Source organism: Vombatus ursinus, unplaced genomic scaffold, assembly GCF_900497805.2.
Source record: "Vombatus ursinus unplaced genomic scaffold, bare-nosed wombat genome assembly UNPS02014812.1, whole genome shotgun sequence".
Lineage (NCBI taxonomy): Eukaryota > Metazoa > Chordata > Mammalia > Diprotodontia > Vombatidae > Vombatus > Vombatus ursinus.
Genome location: NW_020954590.1, coordinates 83,310,229 through 83,332,281, shown reverse-complemented (window position 1 = coordinate 83,332,281; position 22,053 = coordinate 83,310,229). Strand labels below are relative to the sequence as shown.

Genomic DNA, 22,053 nt, shown 5'->3' with positions numbered 1-22,053 from the left:
CTGTTATTATAACAATGAAAAAAGCACCATGTTTCTTAATTATAAATCTAAGGGGCAGCTAGGTGGTGCAGTAGATAGAGCACCAGCCCTGGAGTCAGGAGGACTTGAATTCAAAACCAGCCACAGACACATGATACTCACTAACTTTGTGACCCTGGGCAAGTCACTTAACCCCGATTGCCTTAACACCCCCCCCAAAATTATAAATCTAAGGCATAGCAGAACATTAACCCTTTGAAACTTGTCTTTTCCCCAAGCTTTGTTAGTTTTGTCAAAATCTCAGTCTGGGTTTCCTTGCTGACTGAACTTTCCTTTTAAAAGTACCACATCTACATTTTTTTCTCTTAGAATGATTTTAAATTTGAATTCATTACAACATATTTTGAAGAGTTAAAATGTAATCTATTCACAAACTTTTTTTAGTTGCTAGAGCCTCAGTTTCCTTATTTGTCAAATGGGGTTGATAATACCTTCTCTACCTATTTAATTGAGGCTCTGAGATCAAATGAGTCAATCAGTTAATAAATACTTATTAAGCACTTGTTATGTTCAAGGTACTGTACTAAGCACTGGGTATACAATAGTCAAAAGAAAGGTCCTGCTCTCGAGGAGTTCCCAGGCAAATGGGGGAGACAGTATGCGAACAACTATGTGCAAACAAGCCAAAAGCATAATAAATTGGCAATAATTAGTAGAGGCAAGACAAAATAGAATTAAGAGGGATCAGGAAAGGCTTTCTGTAAAATAAGATATTTTGGCAGGGACTTAAAGGAAGCCAAGGAAGCTAGGAGAGAGAGATGCAGAGGGAGAGCATTCTAGGCATGGGGGCTGGCCAGACAAAATGCCAAGAGTTGGGAGGTGGAATGTCTTATATGAGAAAGCATAAGGAGGCCAGGGTCACTGCATTGCAGGGTATATGGGGATGGGGAGGTCAAAGGTGTAAGAAGCGTGGAATAGGGAAGCGCTGTTTATGAAGTGCTTTGGACACCAAAGGATTTTCTATTTGATCCTGGAAATAGTAGAAAGTCACTACAGATTGTTGAGTTGGCGGTGTGGTGGTAGGGGGGGGAATGACCTGTGCTTTAGGTAGATCATTTTGGCAGCTGAATGGAGCATAGATTGGAGAGCAGAGAGACTTGGGTTTGTGTCAAGGAGACCAACCAGCAGGCTGGTGTAATAGTCTAGACGTGAGGTGATGAGGGCCTGCACAGGGATAGTGGCAATGTCAGAGGAGAGAAGGAAGTATATTCAAGAGATGTTACTGAGTCAAAATTGATAGACCTTGGCAACTAATTTGACATGGAATATGAGAAAGTGAGGAGTTAAGGAATTCTTCATTGTCATCAAATTCCCATTCTTGTGCTACCCATTGAGAACTAAACATTTTCCAAAGATGATTTGTATTACAGTTATGATATCATGTCAAGACATCCATCTGGTCTTGGCAACCTTCCATTACTCTTCAAAAGGTTTATTAGATAGAATACAATTATCTGCCCTTGTTTGTCATTGCCAATCACATGCATAAATTCCAGTAGTGAGCTTTTACTTCTCTCTCTGTCTCTCTCTCTCTCTGTGTCTCTGTTTCTCTCTCTCTCTAAATACATGCGAATATATATATATATATATATATATATATATATATATATACACACATGTACATATATATCCTTGATATGATATATTTAAGTCAAGGTCAGGGTGACTGGGAAGTTGGTGTTACCCTTGACAATAATAGGGAAGTTTGGAACAAGGGAAATTTTGGAGGGAGAGATAATGAGTTTAGTTTTGGATATGTTGAATTTGAGATGTCTAGTGGACATAAAGTTGACAATGCCCAGTAGGCATTGGAATTGGAAATAGCTAGAGGTCAATAGAAAGGTGAAGACTGAATAAGTAGATTTGAGAATCACATATAAAAACAATAAATAAATCCACGAGCGTGTAGAGGGAGGAGAGGAGAAGGCACAGGCCAGCCCTGTGGGGCCCTCATTGTTAGATAAAGATCCAGTAAAGGAGACAGAGAAGGATCAGTTAAACAGGTAAGAGGAAAACTAGGAAAGAATAATGACACAAAAACCTAGAAAGAAGAAAATATCCAAGAGCAAAAGATGATCAACAGTGTCAGAGGCTTCAGAGAGGTCAAGAAAGATGGGGTTTGAGAAAAAGCCATTCGATTTGGCAAGTAAGAAATCGTAACTTTGGAGAGAGCAACTTTACTTGAACTTGAAAGTCAGGCTGTAGAGAATTAAGAAGAGCATGAGAGAAAAAAGGAAGCAGAGACACCTATTGTAGACATTCTCAAGGAGTTTAGCAATAAAAAGGAGAAGAGACAAGGGATGAAATAAGCAGGGATGAATGGATCAAGTGAGGGTTTTTTGAGGGTAGGGGAGACATAAGTATGTTTGAAGACAGTAGGGAAAGAACAGCAAGTAGACAGGAAGTGATTGAAGATAAGTGAGAGTGTGGGGATGATAGAGGGGACAAACGACTGGAGAAGATAGGATGGAATAGGATCATTTGTACATTTAGAGGGATCTTCTTTGGCAAGAAGAATGGCCACTTATTCATGTGAGACAGGAGAAGGAGGAGAGCTGGGTGATGTGAGATAAAGAGGAGGGAAGAAGGAGGAACTCTCAGGGAATGACTTCAGTTTTTTTAGTAAAATATGAGGGAAGGTTCTCAGCTGAAGTTTTTTGAAAAATACAGTGTTACTCAAATTTAGGTGGCAGTTTAAAATGATCGTGTTAGAGTAGCTGATTTCTGAGGTCAACTCTAGCTTTAACTCCTACAGTTTTAGAATTATATCATTATCCCCATGTGGGTCAGTTCATTTACGTCTCTATTTTTTGGCTGTTTACCTCACCTTTGCTTCCAGCCCACAGTCACAAAAGAGCTGGTTGTTAGTCACAAGGCAAAATGGGCAAAGGGATGACAAAAAAAAATACTTGGCAGTGGGTTTATTTCACGTGGTGGTTTATTTCCCCTTAAATTATCCACTGCTTTTAACAATAAATGCTTATTATTGAAGCAGAACATATAAGCTATTCATGTTGTGAACTCTGAAGATCATTTTGACATTTGCTTTAATATTAGGTGTATATTACTGAAACAGCAACAGCAAAACCATGTACACTGCAACCTTTTGTTAGGGATTTTCTTTAGAAAAGGGAAATAATTCTCTCATAACTTCCAACACCTTTTAGTTGCTAGGTAGTCTTTTTTTTTTTTTTCCTGATGGGGAGAGGGGGTCAGGGAAGGGGAAGAGATAAAGGTAAAGACCTTTCTGTAAGGTCTAATACTATAACTATTCACTTGTATACAAAAACCTGGTCACTACATTAATCAGTTACGGTATTTTGATTGACACAGTCACTTCTGTGCAGAACTTGACTGCCCCCTACGGAGACTATAAATTGGTCCCTCATGCAAAACAAAACAAAGCAAAAAAAAAGATACTAAGTGACACCTAAGCAGGGGGAAATTCACATTTCTAAAGAGCTATCTAATCCATTTTGGGTATTAGCTGAATCAATTGTTTTTAATACTAAGGATATGTTGATGTGAGAAGTGTAACTATGTTTTCCAGATATGTGTTAGATGCTTCCTCTATAAATTATATTAAGTGGAGGTGGACCTTGCCCAGTGAATGTATGGTTTTCCCAGTTGTCACTGTTCAAAAGTTGTTTCATTGTTGTTGTTTTTGTTGTTTTTTCATTTAGATAAAAGTGGCCGTACTGTGATTTTAACATTGGACTTTTTTTTTTGTATCATAAGGCCAACCAATGAACCTATCCACCCTCTGTTGTTCCTGTTTTTCTGTTCTGTATGATAAATATCATTAGTGATTAGACATTTTTCTTAGCCTGCCAATATTTTTTTTGGAGGGGGGAGGAGGTAAGGAATTTTGAGTGCCAGTCCCCTATCATGGTTTTGTTACTTGAAGATTTTGCTCTAGTCCTGTAAAATAGACTTTAAACTGTGTTTGAAATAAGGGCATACCATCTGTGCAGCACAGGACCTTTAACTGATATTCTTTGCATACAAGACAAAATTGTGGTTTGATAGAGATATGTTTCAGGTAGTAACCTTGATTTTCATGCTCCATTGAAACTTGGCTTCACTGCCCTGAAGGATCACTGACTTCTTTTTGAGCTCAAACCACAATATTAGTGATGTTATTACTAATGTCATTCAGCCAGTCATGGAGTGGAAATGGCATTAATTGCAAATTATAGCTTCAGCATAAACCCAATGAACTTTGGTGAGCTTTATATTTCTGGGCCTTGTCATTCTGATTCATATGGCATCTCACTTTCTCTCTCTCTCTCTCTCTCTTTTTTTTTTTTTTACTTCTGTCATGAATACCATGTGCGTTGCATGGCAGTCTTTTGTTTTTTTTTCCCCTTTCCCTCCACGTGGCACTTTTTAACAGCCACAGGAACTGAGCAGTATTGTACACAGCAGGGTGGATGTTGTTGTGCCATTAATTGCATACCTCTGGTGGGTTGTGAAGAAGGGGGCCAAAGCCAATTGTCTTTTACCCCCTGAGAAGTATGATAATAGCTCAGCAGTGTACTTCCTGGAGCATATTCCTATGATGCAGAACCAAAAGTGAAGTGAATCATTAGATAGGAGAGAAGAATGAGGAATATTTTAATTGATTTTAAGTGTAAATTATGTCACTCAGATCTATAATATGCTACTGGTATCAGAGGTATCCTTCCCTATCTTGGAATCAGAGAGATCCAGGTTCCACACCCAGTACCTCAAGGCCTTTGCTTTAAAATAAAGTACCCAGGATACTGAATTTTACTTTCAAATTGATTCTCTAGCTTCTTAGCATACCCTCTCTGCCCTGTGGACCATCCAGCAAAGTATTTAAAGGATTGATGTCATCTGCTGTTAGCCTTGAAAGCATTCTTCATCTTTTCTCAACATACTCATTCTGAAGAAGTGCGTTCAGGTCGTTAATGTGAACCCCTCAAATAAAACATACAGTAAATAAAAGCACTGGACTAGGAGACACAAGCCCTGTGTTCTAGTCTTGGTATAGCTCCTTACTAGTGCATTTATAAAATACAGTGCATTTATAAAACTTTCTTCCTGTAGTGGGGAAAAAAGTAGCACCTTTGAAGACTGAGGATCTAACTCTGTACCTTTGCTCTGTTGTGTGACCATGGGGAAATTACTTATATGGGCCTCTAGACCTCAGTTTTGTCATCTGCAAGATGGTGGCAAGCTTTTATTAAGTGCCTGTTATTGTTTGGGCCAGGCACTTGTACTGGGAGCTGAGGATACTAATAAAAAAGCAAGATCATCCCTGCCCTCAGAGAAGCTACATTCTCACTATAAATTTTATAACTTTCTTACTACAATTAAAATATTGAGCCCAAATTCACTTTCAGACTTGGCCAATGTATTTATTAGTTTTGTTTGGCTTCACTTAATTGTTACAAGAGCGGAAGATTCTATTGAGAAAGGGGAAAGGTAGCAGTAATGTTAAAACAAACAAAAAACAAAATGACATGCCACTTATTTTATATTTCATATGCTACCATATATTTTATATGCCAGCTTTAAGAACAGTGTCTCATTAATCCTCATGGTTTCCCAATAACCTAGGTAGGCAGGTGTCTGAGAACAAGAAGGCATTTTTTTTTAGCGTATTTGTTTTCCTATTATATGTTCCTAATGTAAAACAGAAAGTGAGCTTCCATAAACTGCATAAGATGTGATGGATCCTAGAGAACTGTTTAAGAAAAATTAGCAGGAATGTTTCATCAAACAGCCAGCTCGGCATCCTTCCCTGCCTTGGGTGTTAAAGCTTTATTAACACTGAGTTTGAAAACAGTCAACAAGAAAGCCAAATGCTTATGGGATTTGTCATAAAACTCTAAAGTCCCATTAATTTACATGTATGCCCTAAATTGCAGTGGAGAAATAATGTATTCAGTGAAGAACGAAGTTACTTCTTTCTCCCAGGAGCCTGCTTTATTGTGCTACTGGTATCTCATCCTTTAATTAAACTTGTCCAAAGATAAGATCAGCTAAAGTGTTTACTGTATAAATAATTCTCAATCCCAGTGTGCAAGTTTTAAACTCTGTTAAAAAGAATTTGCCATCTGTTAAGACCCAAAACATAAGGTATATCTTTGCATAAAAACAAGTTGTACATTATTCATAAAAGTCATCACAACATATATTGTCAATTTTGAGGGATATGTTAATCAGAAATATTTTTGAATGCTACCACTTTTCTTCATATGATAGGTTGTTTATAGTAATTGTTTCAAGGTCAGTATTTTTGAGGGGGATGAGGGAGTTGGGGAAAGAAGTGTATCCAGACCTGATGCTTCATCTGTGTAGGGAACTCCCAGTGTGTAAACGCCTTCCACTAATACAGAGCAGCAACTGAAGAGTCTTTGAAAGTAATTTACAGTCTTATAGAGAGAGTTGTGTGGGATACTGTGAATTTAAGGGATTTGCCTATGGTGCTACAGCTAGTCTGTGTGTGTCAGGACTTGAACTTGGGTCTTGCTGGCTCCAAGGAAATCTCACTATTTGTTATACCAAATCTCCTCTCTGTCAATGCACTTTGCTTGGGAAAGTTATTATTTAAAACTATAAAACTAAGATATTGTTATTAAAATTAAAATATATACATTGCAATTAAGTTTTACTATGGTAAGTTAATGAATTCTTTTCTGTTTGTATTTTGGTTTTCATGACAGTTTTGTTTTCAACCCTCCCCTCCTCTCCTTTTTTATCAAGGGCCAGTGATTTGAACTCTAAAAGCAATTCTTAGCCATTAGTCTGAAAAGTTTAAAAATATTTTGTTCTAGAGTCTCTAGAGTAGCCAGATATAATTCAATGAAGAGAACAAGAATATAGGAATATTAAGTTGAAACTTACATATAAGCTTTAAAAAAAAAAAGAATCATTGGAGAGTAGATGTATGTGTCCTAAATTTTTCTTTCCTCGATTTCATCTAATACTCTTGGATGCTACTTCCTTGGTTTATCCTTTTCAACCATTATCATTTAAAAATTTTTCTGACAGCCAATTCTGTCATTTTTATAATTTCCCTTCCTTCCTTTATTCCTTTTTTTCCTTCCTTTGTCTCTTCCTTTCTCTACTTTCTCTCTCTCTGCAGTCAAGGTTAAGTGACTTGTCCAGGATCACACAGCTATTAAGTGTCTGAGGCCAAATTTGAGCTCCTGACTTCAGGGCTGATGTTCTATCCATTTTTAAGTTTCTTTCAATTTGTGATGTTCATTCTCATATCGAAGTACTTAGAACTATAGCCCAGAATCTGAGCATCACTATTTGGATGGACCATCATGATTCTAATCTATTCTATCATTTTTGTCTGTGTGTAGCTAAGGAGGTAATGGTTATTTTCCCACTGAATTGAATTATAGGTTGATGCCTCATTTATTTACCCATTATCACACTTGGGTCTATAATGGAATTACTATTTTCCAAATATATTTTTCTGTTTTTAAAATATTAGAAATGGTTTATATGTCATTTTGTTGTATCATCATTGCCTAAGGACATCTGTACACAATTTTATGTTTCCAGGAAACCAAGATGTTGACTCTTAACTTATTAACTGTAAAAACTGAAAGGTTGGTCATTTTATTATGTTTACCACCACCCCTATAACCAAGAGTAGTAAACCTTTTAACATCAATTTTTTCTCTCTTAAGAGAGAAAGGCTGTTCAAAGACACCCTTAGAGTTTTTCTCATCACCATCAGCAAATGGTATTTATGGGCTTACTTGTGACCATGTTGCTCTTTTAGAGACTATTCAAAAAAAAAAAGATACACAGATGTGGTCTTTGCCATCTAAGAAGCAATAATCAATAATAACCAACATTAGTGCAGAGTAAATACATTTCTCACATTAGCATTCACATGGCAAGCCAAAAGATAATGTAACATCAAGGGCTAAAACCAACCCTTTGGGTCTCAGTTTCCTCATCATAGAAATGGGAGCATAGTGCTAGATGAACACCTTCCCCCGCCCAGTTTTCTTCCAGTTCTAAATCTGTGAGTCTTTGTGCTATAGTAAAAGCTCACATTTATATAGCCCTTTACAATTTACAAAGCACTTTCCTCAATATAACCTTTTGATTTAGGGAGTAGATGTATCCCCATTTTAGCAGATGAGAAAACCAAGGAAGGCACAGAATGGTTAAATGACTTGCTAGCAGTTACATAGCTAATAATAACAACTAGCATTTATATAGTGTTTGAGGGTTTGCAAAACTCTTTACCTACATTATCTGACTCTTACAAGAATCCTGTGAGATAAATAAGTAAGTGCCGTTATTGTCCTCATTCTATAGGTGAACAGGTTGAGCAGTTGAATGACCTGTCCAGGGTCACACAGCTAGCATCTGAGGCGCTATTCAAATCTAGATCTTCCTGACTTCCACATACCATGCTGCTGTTCTTAGGAAATATTGGATTCAGGACTCAAACCCAGGTCTTCTAGCTCCAAATTTGTAACAGATCTTTCAGGTGAATAATATCTCTTTTATCTAACATTCATAGAGAATCAGATGTTTCACTTAAGTTTCTTGATATGCCAGCCCTTTTTTAAGCCTTAAAAATTTAACCATGTTTTATAGAAATCCTTTTTTTTAAATAAAAATAACATTTCCCTACATTCTAACATAGAATACATAGCAGAGAATTTGTTTTTTTTCAATTATCATTGACATAAGGTTATCATTATGAGTATCAGTTGTTGTGCTATTCTGTGATATACCAGTATCCTTGGGGACTAGTGAATTATATAGGGCTGTTGCTCTTTAGTAAGTGACCCAGATTGCTATGAATTTCAAGTTGATTATCTGTTTTACGTAATTTTTTAAAGAATGGAGAAAAAAAAACATTTACTGTGTTCTAGGCACTATGTTAAGCCCTAGAGATACAAATTCAAGTAAGGAAGGCAGTCCCTTACCCTCAAGAAGCTTACATTATAATAACAGATGACAATCCATAGAGGGAAACAATAGCTAGGGAGGAAGGTGTTAGCTTGGGTGTTTAAGGGCCTTCCCACTTTTGGATCCAGCCTAAATCTCCAGATTTATATTCCACTACTCCTCTTCACGTGTTAACATTTAAGCCAACCTGGCCTATTTACTCTTCCTCAAACTTGGCATCTCATTCCCTGACTTAGTGCCTTTGCACAGTCCCTTATCCCCTATATTTGGAGGGTATTCCCTTCTCATTGCTGTCTCAGTTTCTTTAATGGTTCAAATCAAGTGCTTATCTCATAGGGAAAACCTTTCCTCAACTCCCTAGTGAAAGGATTCTTAACATTTGTTTTTATCCTGGACTGCTTTGCCTACCTGGTGAACCCTATAGACCCCTTCTTAGAAAAATACTTTTAAATATAATAAAATAAAATGTATAAGATTACAAAGGAAGTTAATTATATTGAAATATAGCTATCTAATTATTAAAAGTTAATAAAACCAAGGTTAAGAGATTCCAGTAAGTATAAGTTCACTCCCTGAAATTCAACAAGTATTTATTAAGCACTTACTATGTACCAGATGCTATGCTTAGGTGCTGGAGATAAAAATAAAAATGAATAATCCTTTACCTCAGGGAATTTATCTGTATAAATATTGTATCTCTTTCCTCTCTCAGGTAAGCCTCTTAAGGTAGGAGATTATTGTTCTTGTTTTAGAGGGTTTCATCTTTGTCTTACTATCTCTAGTGCCTAGCACAGTATCTTACATGAGCTAGGTATTTCATAAATGCTTGTTAAATTGAATTTAATTGAAGTGGACTAAAGGGAAAGAATGATCACTTTAGTTCTGGTGAGCCAGGGAAAATTTCATGAGGAAAGTATGATTTTAGAGTGGTCATTGAAAGACTACAAGTAGAAATTAAATAGTATGTCAGGAGGGATGATAGGACTATGGATCTCTTTGGACATATGTTGGCATGGAAGGGGTTTCTATTTTGTTCAGAAAGCAGATCACTTAGCCACTCTGTAATTTCCAATTTAACATATGGGGTCACATCTGTTAAAGGATTATTACACTAGAAGGAGAGTGATGTATAATTTATTAAAATAACCCTATGGGGAGACAACCGACTACATTTAATAAACTAGAATACTTGCTGGCTGCATTGAAAGCTCCCAGCTGAATCCCACATCATTTCAATAGAAGGGGCAGAGGAAAATAATTGCCCTTTATATAATGTTTACTGTGTTGTATTAGTTAGTGTCTCTCAGCTGAAAAATATTTATGTTAACTGTTCCGTTTAAGCTTTGAATATTGAACTCCTGCTGGTACGTAGTTGATATTTAATTCTGAGAAGAACAAAAGTCCATTATTCCCTAGCAGGAGGGGATAGGGAAGGGTAGTCTACTTTCTTTTTTTTATAAAGCTTACCAAACCCCCAGCTAAGCAATGTACTAGGAGATAAGAACCTCTCTCCAGAGCTGTCCAACTTTGCATTTTGTTCATCATTATGATTTCTATGAAGAGTATCACTGACACTCTTTTCTGGGGTTTGTTAAAAATTGTTTTCAAGTAATCTCAAAAAGGTGTATGTTTGTATTATTTTTCATTCTTTCCCCCCAAATCCTGAAAGGACAAACAAGTCCTGCCAGAAAGACTTATGGCTGTTGATTGTATTTTCCACTAGCAAATAACATGCATCTTTTCTGATATATTCATTTCAGACCTCACTGTGAAGGCAAACAGTAGGAGAAGTCTTGCACAATTCACACTTATAAATGAGAAAGGAAACAACTGGAGATTCCCACCAGTTTCCCATGCTGAAAAATCTCTTGGAAACTCTTGTAGATAGAGGTTTTCTTTCTGTGTCCTTTATAGGTTGGATTTGCTGATCATTTGGCACACCTGCTCTTTTTCTTAAGGTGCCAGATTCTGGAATCCATTACCATTTTATATTTTACTCCACTATTTTTTTCTCTACCATTTTTTTCTAAAATATAGCTTTGCCTTGCTACCTGACAAGTTTATAGCGCACCGTTTGCCATTTTATTAGCATCTGGCTAATAAAATGATAAAAAATGATAAAATGATGAGAATCAAATAGAATGCAGCATTTCTAATTCTGAAATGGAAGATAAAAAAAATTTAACACATGCCATAGTGTCTTTGTTGACACTTGTGACTAACACAGTAATAAAGTTAGGTTATGTGTCTCTTACATTTTCTATGTTTAAATATGAATCTTAAATTCAGAATGTATTTTTTTCCTTTCCTTTTCTTTACTTTGGGGAAGGAGTATAATGTAGTGGAATACTGAACTTGGTATCAGGAAGACCTGGGTTCAAATCTTGACTCTGGTGTTTGCTAGCTAAGTGACCATAAGCAAGACACTTAACTTTACTTAGCTTCAGTTTCCTCATCTTCAAAATGAGGATACTAGTAGATAATAATACCTCTCTACATCTGGGCAGCTAAGTGGCTTAGTGGATGGAGTGCCAGCCCTGGAGTCAGGAAGACCTGAGTTCAAATCTGGCCTCAGATGCTTACTAGCTATGTGTCCCTGGGCAAGTCACATAGCCCTGTTTGCCTCAGTTTCTTCATGGCAAACCATTCCATTGTCTCTGCCAAGAAAACCCTAAATGAGGTTGTGGAGAGTTCATGACTGAAACAACTGAACAACAATAACCTGCATATCTGACTCAAATGAAATAGTCTGTGTTAAATACTGTAAAGAATCAATATAAATGTTGATTATTATTATCATTATTTTCTACCCCCCTTTCCATCTTTTACATTATTTTTATTGCAATCATAAGCCTATCCACAGCATTTCTTTTTGGGTAGATTCCAGGGTAAGGGGACTAGAAAACTTTGTTTTAGTCATACCTGAAGACACCTTCTGGAGAACATAAGAATAAAAATAACTCACATGTATATGGTACTTTAGAGAGGCTGTGCAGTGGATAGAGCTCAAGGTCTGGAGTCAGGAAGACTCATCTTCCTGAGTTCAAATCTGGCTATAGACACTTACTAGCTGTGTGACCCTGGGCAAGTCACTTAACCCTGTTTGCCTCAGTTTCCTCATCTGTAAAATGAGTTGAAGACGAAAATGGAAAACCACTCTGGTATCTTTGCCAAAAAAAAAACCCCAAAAAACAAAGGAGGTCATGAAGAGTCAGATACTACTGAACACTACCACCAATATCGTGCTTTAAGGATTACAAAGTGCTTTTTTTCTATGCAAATCATTCCCAAATAATATATCTATACCAAGTCTTTCTCCTGAGTTCCAGTTCTGCAAGAGCTTGTTGGACATTGCAAACTGGGTGGAGTTTCTTAAACTCTATGTCCAAAACAGACCTAATTTTCTTTCCCTGAAAACCATTCTCTTTTAGAAACTCCCTCAATTCCATCATCTTTCCAATAACCTAGGCTCATAACTTCTATGTTCTCAAGCCTTGTCCTTATTTCATTCCATCTCAATCAACTAATCAATAAACATTTATTAAGCCCTTAATATGAGCCAGGCCTTGTGCTAAGTGCTGGGAATACAAAAAGAGCAAAACATAGTCCCTGCCCTCAAAGAACTGATACTCATTAATGGAGGAGACAACAAGCAAAACTCTGTGTGTGTGTGTGTGTGTGTGTGTGTGTGTGTGTGTGAGTGACACAAGCTAGAAGATACTAGAGTTAAGAGGGGCAGGGGAAGGCATCCAGTAAAATATGGGATTTTAGTAGGGACCTGAAGGAAGCCTAGAAGTCAGTAGTCAGACAGGAGGAAAGAGAACATTCCAGGAATGTTGTTGTTCAGGCACTGAGTTGTATTTGACTCTTTGTGACCTTATGGACCATAGCATGCTAAGCCCTTCTATCCTCCACTGTCTCCTGAAGTCTTTCCAAGTTCATATTCGTTGCTTACATGTCACTAACAATCCATCTCATCCTCTGCCATCATCTTCTCTATTTGCCTTCATTCTTTCCCAACATCAGGGTCTTTTCTAATGAGTTCTCTCATTATATGGCCAAAATATTTAAGCTTTAGCTTCAGTATTTGACTTTCCAATGAATAGTCTGAATTAATTTCTTTAGGTATTGACTGATTTGATTATTGTCCAAGGGACTCTTGAAAGTCTTCTTCAGCACCATAATTTGAAAGCATTGATTTTGCGGCACTCAACTTTCCTTATAGTCCAACTCTTACAAACATACATCTCTACAGGAAAAACTATAGCTTTGACTATGCAGACCTTTGTTGGCAAGATGATATCTTTGCTTTTTTTTAATATCTCTGCTTTTTAATATGCTATCCAGATGAGCCATAGTTTTCTATCCAAGGAGCAAGCATCTTTTAATTTCATGGCTGCAGTTACCATCTGCAGTGATCTTTGAGCCCAAGAATATAAAATCTGATACTACTTCCATTTCTTATCCTTCTGTTTGCCAGGAAGTGGTCATGATCTTTGTTTGTTTGTTTGTTTTTGTTAAGCTTCAAGCCAGCTTTTACACTTAACTTTTTCACCCTTATCAAGAAGCTTCTTAATTCTTCTTTACTTTCTGCCATCAGAGTGGTATGGTCTAAGTATCTGGGATTGTTGACATTTCTCGCAGCAACCTTAATTCCAGCTTTTAATTCATCCAGCCTGGTATTTCACATAATGTACTCTGTATATAAGTTAAATAAATAAGGTTACAATATACAGCTTGTCATACTCCTTTTCCAGTCTTAAACCAATCAGTTGTTCTATGTTCAGTTCTGTTATTTCTTGGACCACATACAGGTTCCTCAAGAGGCAAGTAAGATGATCTGGTACTGTCATCTTTTTGAGGACTTGCCACATTTTGTTGTGATCCATGCAGTCAAAAGTTTTAGTATAGTCAGTGAAGCAGAAGTAGGTGTTTTTTGTTTGTTTGTTTGTTTTTCTGGAACTCCTTTGCTTTCTCCATAATTCAGTGAATGTTGGCAATTTGGTCTTTAGTTCTTCTGCCTCTTCAAAAACAAAACACCCAAAAAACCCTGCACTTCTGGTAAATTTTGGTTCACATATTACTTAAGCCTAGCTCATAGAATCTTAAGCATAACTGTGTGAAATGAGTGCAATTGGTTGGTAATTTGGACATTCTTTAACATTGCCCTTCTTTAGGATTGGGAGGTAAACTTATCTTTTCCAATCCACTGGCCACTGTTAGGTTTTCCGAATTTGCTGGCATATTGAGTACGGCTCTTTAACAGTATCATCTTTTAGAATTTTAAATAGTTCAGATACAATTACATTATCTCTGCTAGCCTTAATGTTAGCAGTGCTTCCTAAGGCCCACTCGACTTCATTCTCCAGGATGTATGGCTCTAGATCAGTAATTGCTCCAACCTGGTTATCAGTGATATTAAGATCTTTCTTGTATAGTTCTTCTATGTATTCTTGCCATCTCTTCTCAGTCTCTTCCACTTCTATTAAGCCCCTACCACTTTTGTCTTTTATCATGCCCATTTTTGCATGAAATGTTTCCTTGATATCTCTCTTTTTCTTGAAAAGATCTTTTGTCTTTCCCATTCTATTGTTTTCTTTTATTTCTTTGCATTGCTCATTTAAGAAAACCTTTTTAACTTTCCTTGCTAGTCTGTGGAATTCTACATTTAGTTGGGTATATCTTCCCCTTTCTCTTTTATCTTTACCTTCCTTCTTTCCTCAGCTATTTGTGAAGCCTCATCAGACAGACATTTTGTTTTCTTGCTCTTTTTTTTTTTTTGGAAAGTTTTTTTGTTGCTGCCATCCATACAATAATGTGAACCTCTGTTCATAGTTTTTCAGGCATTCTATCTACCAGATCTAATCCCTTAAATCTATTCGTCATCTCTACTTTATATTCATAAGGGTTGTTATTTAGGTCATACCTATATGATCTGATGTTTTTCTCTACTTTCTTCCATTTAAGTCTAAGTTGTGCAATAAGAAACTCATAGTCTGAGCCACAGTCAGCTCCAAAAAACAAGACCATTTTAACTGACTGTATAGAGTTGACTGTGTAGAGACAGGAATGGGTGCAAAGTAATCAATCTGATTTTGATATTGACCATGTGGTGATGTCCAAGTGTAAAACTGCCTTTTGGCATGTTGAAAAAGAGTGTTGCCTATGACCAGAAAGTTATCTTAACAGAGCTCTATTAGTTTCTGCTCTCCTTCATTTTGTACTCCAAGGCCAAACTTGCCTGTTATTCCAATTATATTTTGATTTCTTACTTTAGCTTTCTAATCCTCTGTGATATATGTGACATCTTTTTCTTGGTGTTGTTTCTGGAAAATGCTGTAGGTCTTTGTAGAATTGAACAACTTTAGCATCAATTGACCTCTCCGGCATCGGTGCTTGGAGCATAGACTTGTATTATTGTAATGATGAAGGGTTTGCCTTGGATTTGAATAGATATCATTCAGTCATTTTTGAGATTTTACCCCAGTACTGCTTTTCTCACCTTTTATTGACTATGAGGGCTACTCTTCTTCCTTCATCATCGTCATCGTCGTCGTCTTCTTCATCTTCTTCATCGTTGTCATTGTCATCGTCATCATTGTCATTGTCTGAGGCCAGATTTGAATTCAGGTCCTCCTGACTAGGGCCAGTACTCTATCCACTGTGTCACCTAGCTGCCCTACTCTATTTCTTCTAAGGGGAATTCTTGCCCACAGTAGTGTATGCAATGATCACCTGAATTAAATTCACCCATTCCTGTCCATTTAAATTCCAGTCATGGGGGACAGCCAGAGAAAATGCCAGGAGCTGAGAGATAGACTGCCTTGTTTATGGAACAGTCAGGAGGCTAATATCATTGGATCAAAGAGTACATGTTGGGGAGTAAGGTATAAGAAGACTAGAAAGGTAGGCTAGGGTTAGTTCGTAAAGGACCTTCAATGCCAAATAGAAAATTTTGTATTTGATCCTGGAGGCAATAGGGATCTAATGGGGTTAATTGAGTATGGGGAATGACACAATAGGACCTACACTTTAGGATAATCACTTTAATGGCTGAATGGAAAAGAACCAACGGGGAATTTGAGGCATGTACACTCACCAGCAGGCTATTATAATAGTCCAGGCATGAGGTGATGAGAGCTTGCTCTAAAGTGGTAGCAGTGTCAGAGAAGAAAAGGGAGTATTAAGAGATTTGCAAAGGTGGAATCTACAGACCTTGGCAATACATTGGATGTGGAGGCTGAGAGATAGTGAGGAGTCCAGTATGACTCCTAGGTTGTGAACCTGAAGGATTGAGAGGATTGTGTTGCCTTCTACAGAGAATGTAGTGGCTAGGGGGAGGATGTAGGGGGAAAGATAATGAGTTCTGTTTTGGACATATTGAGTTTAAGATGCCTATTGCATATCCTGTTCAAGATGTCTGAAAGACAGTTGGAGATGTGAGATTGGAGGTCAACCGAGAGTTTGGGGTAGGATAGGTAGATTTGAGAATCATCCCCAGAGAGATAGTCATGGAAGCTAATAAGATTGCTGAGTGAAGTAGTATAGAGGGAGAAGAGAAGAGGGCCCAGAACAGAACCATGAGGAATATAGAGGATATGATCTGGAAGAGAATCCAGTGAAAGAGATGGAGAAGGAGTGGTTAGATAGGGTAGAAGAACAACCAGTAGAGAGTCTGTCCCAAAAACCTAGAGAGAAGAGAATATCAAGGATAATAGAGAGGGCAATCTGTTGGAGAAGACAGTATGGAATGGGATCACTTGAACAAGTAAAGGCTAATATTGATAAGAAGTAAGGCTTTATCATGTGAGATAGGGGTGAAGCAAGGGATAATGACAGAAAGTATGAGTGATAGGAGTTGAGGAGAAGAGAAGGGGAAGTTCATGGCAAAAGGCCTCTTTTTTCTGTAAAATACGAGACAGTTCTTAGCTGGGGATAAGGGGAGCCATGTGAGGTTTGAGGATGGATGAAAAGGTTTAGAAGAGCCCACTGTGAAGAATGGGATAGTGAGTTGATAAAGGAGGTATAATAGGATTACCTAGCAGTAGTGAGGGCCAAGTTGAGATGGTATAACATAAATTTGTAGTGGACCCAGTCCATTTGGGACAGTTGTGTGATTTACTCACCTTCATTTAGCAGTATATTTGTGGAAGTGAAGGCATTGAATGGTGAGAGTGATCTAGGGCTGAGGCTTGGTTGGGAGTAATTGGTGGCAATCAGGTAAGAGAGCTAGAGATTCAAGAGAGAAGAATAGTGTAGAATTGAATTGGCTTACTAAGGGGTCAAGATGGAGAGAAAAAGAGAGAGTGGCTAGTGCAGGGAAGATAGCCTCAGAGAGAATTGAGGGGTCAAAGGGTTGGAGGACATGGTGAAGGCAAAGTTTGGGGTTTTATAAGAGAAGATGGAGGAAGAGGTGAAAAGCCAAAAGGGGATCTTGGAATTCTTGAACACAGAAATAGTTCAGTTTTGGGTGATGGCAAGATGAAGGGTATGGCCATTACTGGGTGTGACTGAGGTGGGGTAGAAGAGTAGCTCATGGGAAGTGAGTAGGTTGAGGAACTGAGTGGTTAGAGTATTTGAGGGAGAGATAATATGTATGTTAAAGTCCCCTTGTATTAGGGCAGGAGTTGGGTAGGAGAGAAAACTTGTAAGCCAGATACTGAACTTATTGAAGAAGGAAGAGGAGCCAGCTGGGGTGGGGCAGAGGTGGGGTCTATAGATAACAATCTATCAGGAATTTGTTTGGAAAGTAGAGATGAATAGCATGAACTTCAAAGGAAGAGAGGTTACTGAGTGATGGAGGTAAGAGAAGAAACTGGAAGTGTCATTGGGGAACAAGAAGTATTCTAACTCCTCTGCCTCAACCAGTGAACAGAGAAGAATGAGTGAAGGTGCATGCAAGGAGACTATGTCACTGGGGGAAGTCAGGTTTCAATAAGAGCTAGTAGATAGAAGAAGTGAGAGATTAAAAGATTTAAAATGAAAGGAAAGTTGTTTCCTGTGGAACAGGCATTTCAGAGAGCATAATGGAAGGATTTGGTGAAGTTAGGTTGAAACTTTGGGGTGCAAGGGCTGAGAGGGATGTGAATGAAGAATTGGGTGATAGGGGATGGGAAATGGGATTCAGATGATGATCTACAGGAGGTCAATCAATGAGATGTGAAGGGTATAGCCAAGTGTGAGAATGTTCATCATTTAGAGAAGAGCACCAATCTATTATCCAACAGAGTTAGGAGATTAGGTTAGAGGCAAGTGCAATATGGGATGGGAGGTACACAATGGTCAGTCAGATGGGAGGCCCCCCTCATTCATCCAAAGGCTGGAGATTAAGCCGGAAAAGAGTATGGCAAAAGATGGAAGTTGAACTTGGCACAACAGGAGAAAGAAGTAGCATTCCCTACCAACTTTCCTCTTCCTCTTCCCTCAGAGGACAAGTGCAGCGAGAGTTGAGAGGCCTGAAGTCCATCTTCTATATTGCTCCCAATGTGATTTAAAAAAAAATCAAGTCTGACCACGTAACCCCTCCCATCCCCAACTCAATATCACCAGTGGCTCCCTCTTTCCTTCAGAATCAAATGTGAAATCATCTGTTTGGCATGTAAAGAACTTCCCATTTTAGCCCATTCTTGCCTTTCCAGTCTTCTGACACTTTACTTCCCTCTTCATAATCTTCATTCCAACCACACTGGCCTATTCAATAGTCCACATATACTACCCCTCTCCATTTCCCATCTGTGCTTTGCATTGGTTGTCCCTTGTGTGGAGAAATCCACTCCCCGGGCACTTCCTCCTCTTGGAGTCACTGGTTTCCTTCAGCGTTCAGCTTAAGCACCACTTCATTCGTGAAGCCTTTTGTGGCTCCCCTGGTGTCTGGGACTCCTCCCCAAACTACTTCATATTGTTATATATTCTATACTTACTCATGTATACATAGTCTTCTGTGATGAATGAAAATTCCAAAAGACTGTTTCTGGGTAATTAATAATTAATTTATTAATTAGGCTAGCCTGGCAATCAGTAAATTAATGGTTAGTGGTTTCTCTCAGTAACCAGAGATGCCAGGCTAGACCGGAAACACCTTAAATCCCTTCTTCCCTGACAAGTGAAAATCAGTCCTGATTGGTGGACATTTAACCAGGGGGTGGGCTAAAAGTCTTCAGCTCCTCCTGTTGTGAGGCTTGATCATGAGACTCAGCAGCTCTAAGCATCTGGGCAGGAGAAGCCATTTCCATCCGGACCTCTGTGGCTAGTTTTCTCCTTTGTGAGCTGGGTGCCCTTAAACTTTGATGGAGGGGATCAAAGACAGGCAATTCTTCCCCCAGGCAAAGGCTTACTCAGACTGGATTCTTTTTATACTCTAAACAGGTTAGGTCTCCCACATGAGTGGGGTCCAGCATTAAGAGCATGTATGTGTCTTGAGGGACCAGGAGCAAATCTTATCATTCAGCTATGCCCTTCAGAGGCTAACTGACCTTGGGTTTTAATAGAAATGAAAGGAAAAAGGTGGATCACAAATTAGTAATTAGCTATTAATATAATCCTCATTATAATATTAATTTTTCTCATTTCTCTCCCATTAGAATGTAAGCTCCCTGAGGGCATTGACTGTTTCACCTTTGTCTTTGCCTAGCACTACTGCTTGGCACATAGTAAACCCCATTTTTTTAAACAGTTTTCCTCACAACAAATTTGTGAAGCTAGTGCAAATATTGATAATCTCATTTCACAGATGAAGAAACTGAGGTTCATGCTAAGGATAACAGCCAGCAGGTGTTAAGAGTCAAATCTTAATCCTGTTTTCTGAATCTAAGTGTGCTTTCTATTGCACCATACTGCTTAAACCCCCCATTCCCACCTCCTCACCCCCAAATTAAAGCCTGATAATTCTGAGTTGGAGGGGAGGGACTTTTAGACAAACCTAATAGATGATTAACATATGCCTTGCTACCTTTCAACCACCAATAGCCATCATCAAAACAATATGCTTGTTAATGGTAGATGGCAGAGAAAATTTTGGCATCCCTCCCCCAAATGTTCCCCAGTGAATTCTTGACTATGTCTCACACAGGGGCTCTAGCCTTGGCTCTTTTCTCTTCAACGTACTGTCAGTGATTTGGATAAATGCATCAGTGACTTGCTTACTGAATTTACAGGTGATCTGTACCTGAAAGGGAGAACTAATAGTTGGAGGACAGAATTTGAATCGAGAGAGGTTCCAATAATGTAGCTGAATCTAATGAGATGAAATGTAACAGGGATAAATGTAAGGTCCTGCATCCCATAAGTTATAAAAAATAAAATATGGAAAAGACATGGTTAGGCAGTAGTTCCTGGGAAAAAGATGTCATGTTTTAGTGGTTTCCAGGCTCCTTGTGAATCAGCCTGTTGGCATAGCAACCAAAAGGGTGAATGTGGTCTTAGTCTGCCTTGCAAGACCTAATGCCCAGAAGAGGGAGGTGACTGTTCTGCTGTGCTCAATTGGAGTGACCCTACCCCTGGAAGATTGTGCCTGGTCTGGGCCAGTATTTTAAGGAGGACATTAGCAAGCTGAAGTGTGTCCAGAAAAAGGTGGTCAGGTTGGTGAGGTGAGAGGATCAGAAATCGTGCCGTATGAGAATCAGTTGAAATAACTTTGGATTTTTAGCTTGGGAAAGATAAAGTTTAGGAAAGATGTGAAAGCTGTCTTCAAGTATTTGAAGAGTTAGGTAGAAAAGGTATTTACTGCTTTGTTGTATTCATCCCATAGAATGAATAGATGGAAATTATGCAAAATAGATGTCAACTTATTATAAGTAATAATAATGATAATAATATCAGCTATATTTTTATATTTATTTATATTTACTATATATTAAATATATGTTTATATATTTATTATATAATTTATATAGCACCGAGTTTATGCTAGTTACTATGCTAAGCACTTTATAAATATTTCATCTGATCTTCGTAACAACCCTGTGAGGTTATTATCCTCGTTTTACAGATATGAAATCCGAGGCAAACAGAAATTAAGTGAACTGCCTAAGGTCACACAGCTAGGCTGGATTTGACATCAGGTCTTCCTGACTCCAGGCCCAATGCTGTCTTCATTGCACTAGCTCACTTTCTGTCTATGAGGAAAGCATTCTCAGTAATCAGAGCTGTCCAAGAGGAAATTTGACTGTCTTGGGTAAGGTAGTGATTTTTCTCTCACTGAAGGCCTTTGAATGGTGACTCTTCGGCCACAGGGCAGAGATGTTTGGGAGTGGACACCTCCTGCACTATTTGATGTCAGAGCCACCTTTCAGCTCTGAGTTTGCATGATTACATTTTCTATGCATGCAAACACTTTTTGAAAGGGTCTGGTAACAGAAGAGAGCATGACCTCTCCCCTTTGCCCCCCCATTTCAGTTCTGCCATCTACTCCTGAGATAGAACTGTTTGACACATTGCAGCCACAACCATTCCAGTTCTTGTCACGTTCCATTTAACAAACATTAATTGCATGCCTAATGTGGGCAAAATAACAAGTTAGTTCCTAGGTATTCAAATAGATGGAGTGTTGAGTCTGGAGTCAGGGAGACCTGAGTTCAGATGCAGTCTCAGGCACTTAGTATCTGTTTAACCCTGGGCAAGTCACTTAACCTGTTTGCCTCAGTTTCTTCATCAGTAAAAATGGGGTGAATAACAGCACCTTCCTTACATAATTGCTGTTAGACTAGAATGAGATAATATATTTAATAGATTTTGCAAACCTTACAGCTATGTATAAAGTTAGTCAGTCAACAAACATTTATTTAATGGCAGCTAGGTGGTGAAGTAAAGAGAGCACTGGACCTGGAGCCCAGGAGGTCTGAGTTCAAGTACTGCCTCAGACACTTAAGATATTTACTATCCATATGACCAGTAAGACAAGTCACTTAATTTAGCTGCCTCAGTTTCCTCAACTGTTAATGGAGATAATACCACCTACTTCCCAAGGTTGTTATGAAGATCGTATAAGATAATATTTATAAAGCACTTAGCACAGGGCCTGGCATATAATGCTTTTCCCTTTCTTTTTATCTACAGCATTGAGCACGAGCCTGAGTATAGTAAGCACTTAAAAGA

General features: G+C 38.2%; 1 protein-coding gene across 1 annotated transcript in view; it reads left to right on the top strand.

The window, feature by feature from the left end:
- The first annotated feature begins 2,555 nt into the window (after window positions 1–2,555).
- Window positions 2,556–22,053, top strand: part of LOC114054008 (aspartyl/asparaginyl beta-hydroxylase-like) — a 100,608-nt gene continuing 81,110 nt past the window's right edge. The window contains exons 1-2 of the mRNA XM_027877098.1: window positions 2,556–2,603; window positions 8,470–8,533. Coding sequence (XP_027732899.1) covers window positions 2,556–2,603; window positions 8,470–8,533 — 112 coding nt within the window. The remainder of the gene's footprint in view (window positions 2,604–8,469; window positions 8,534–22,053) is intronic.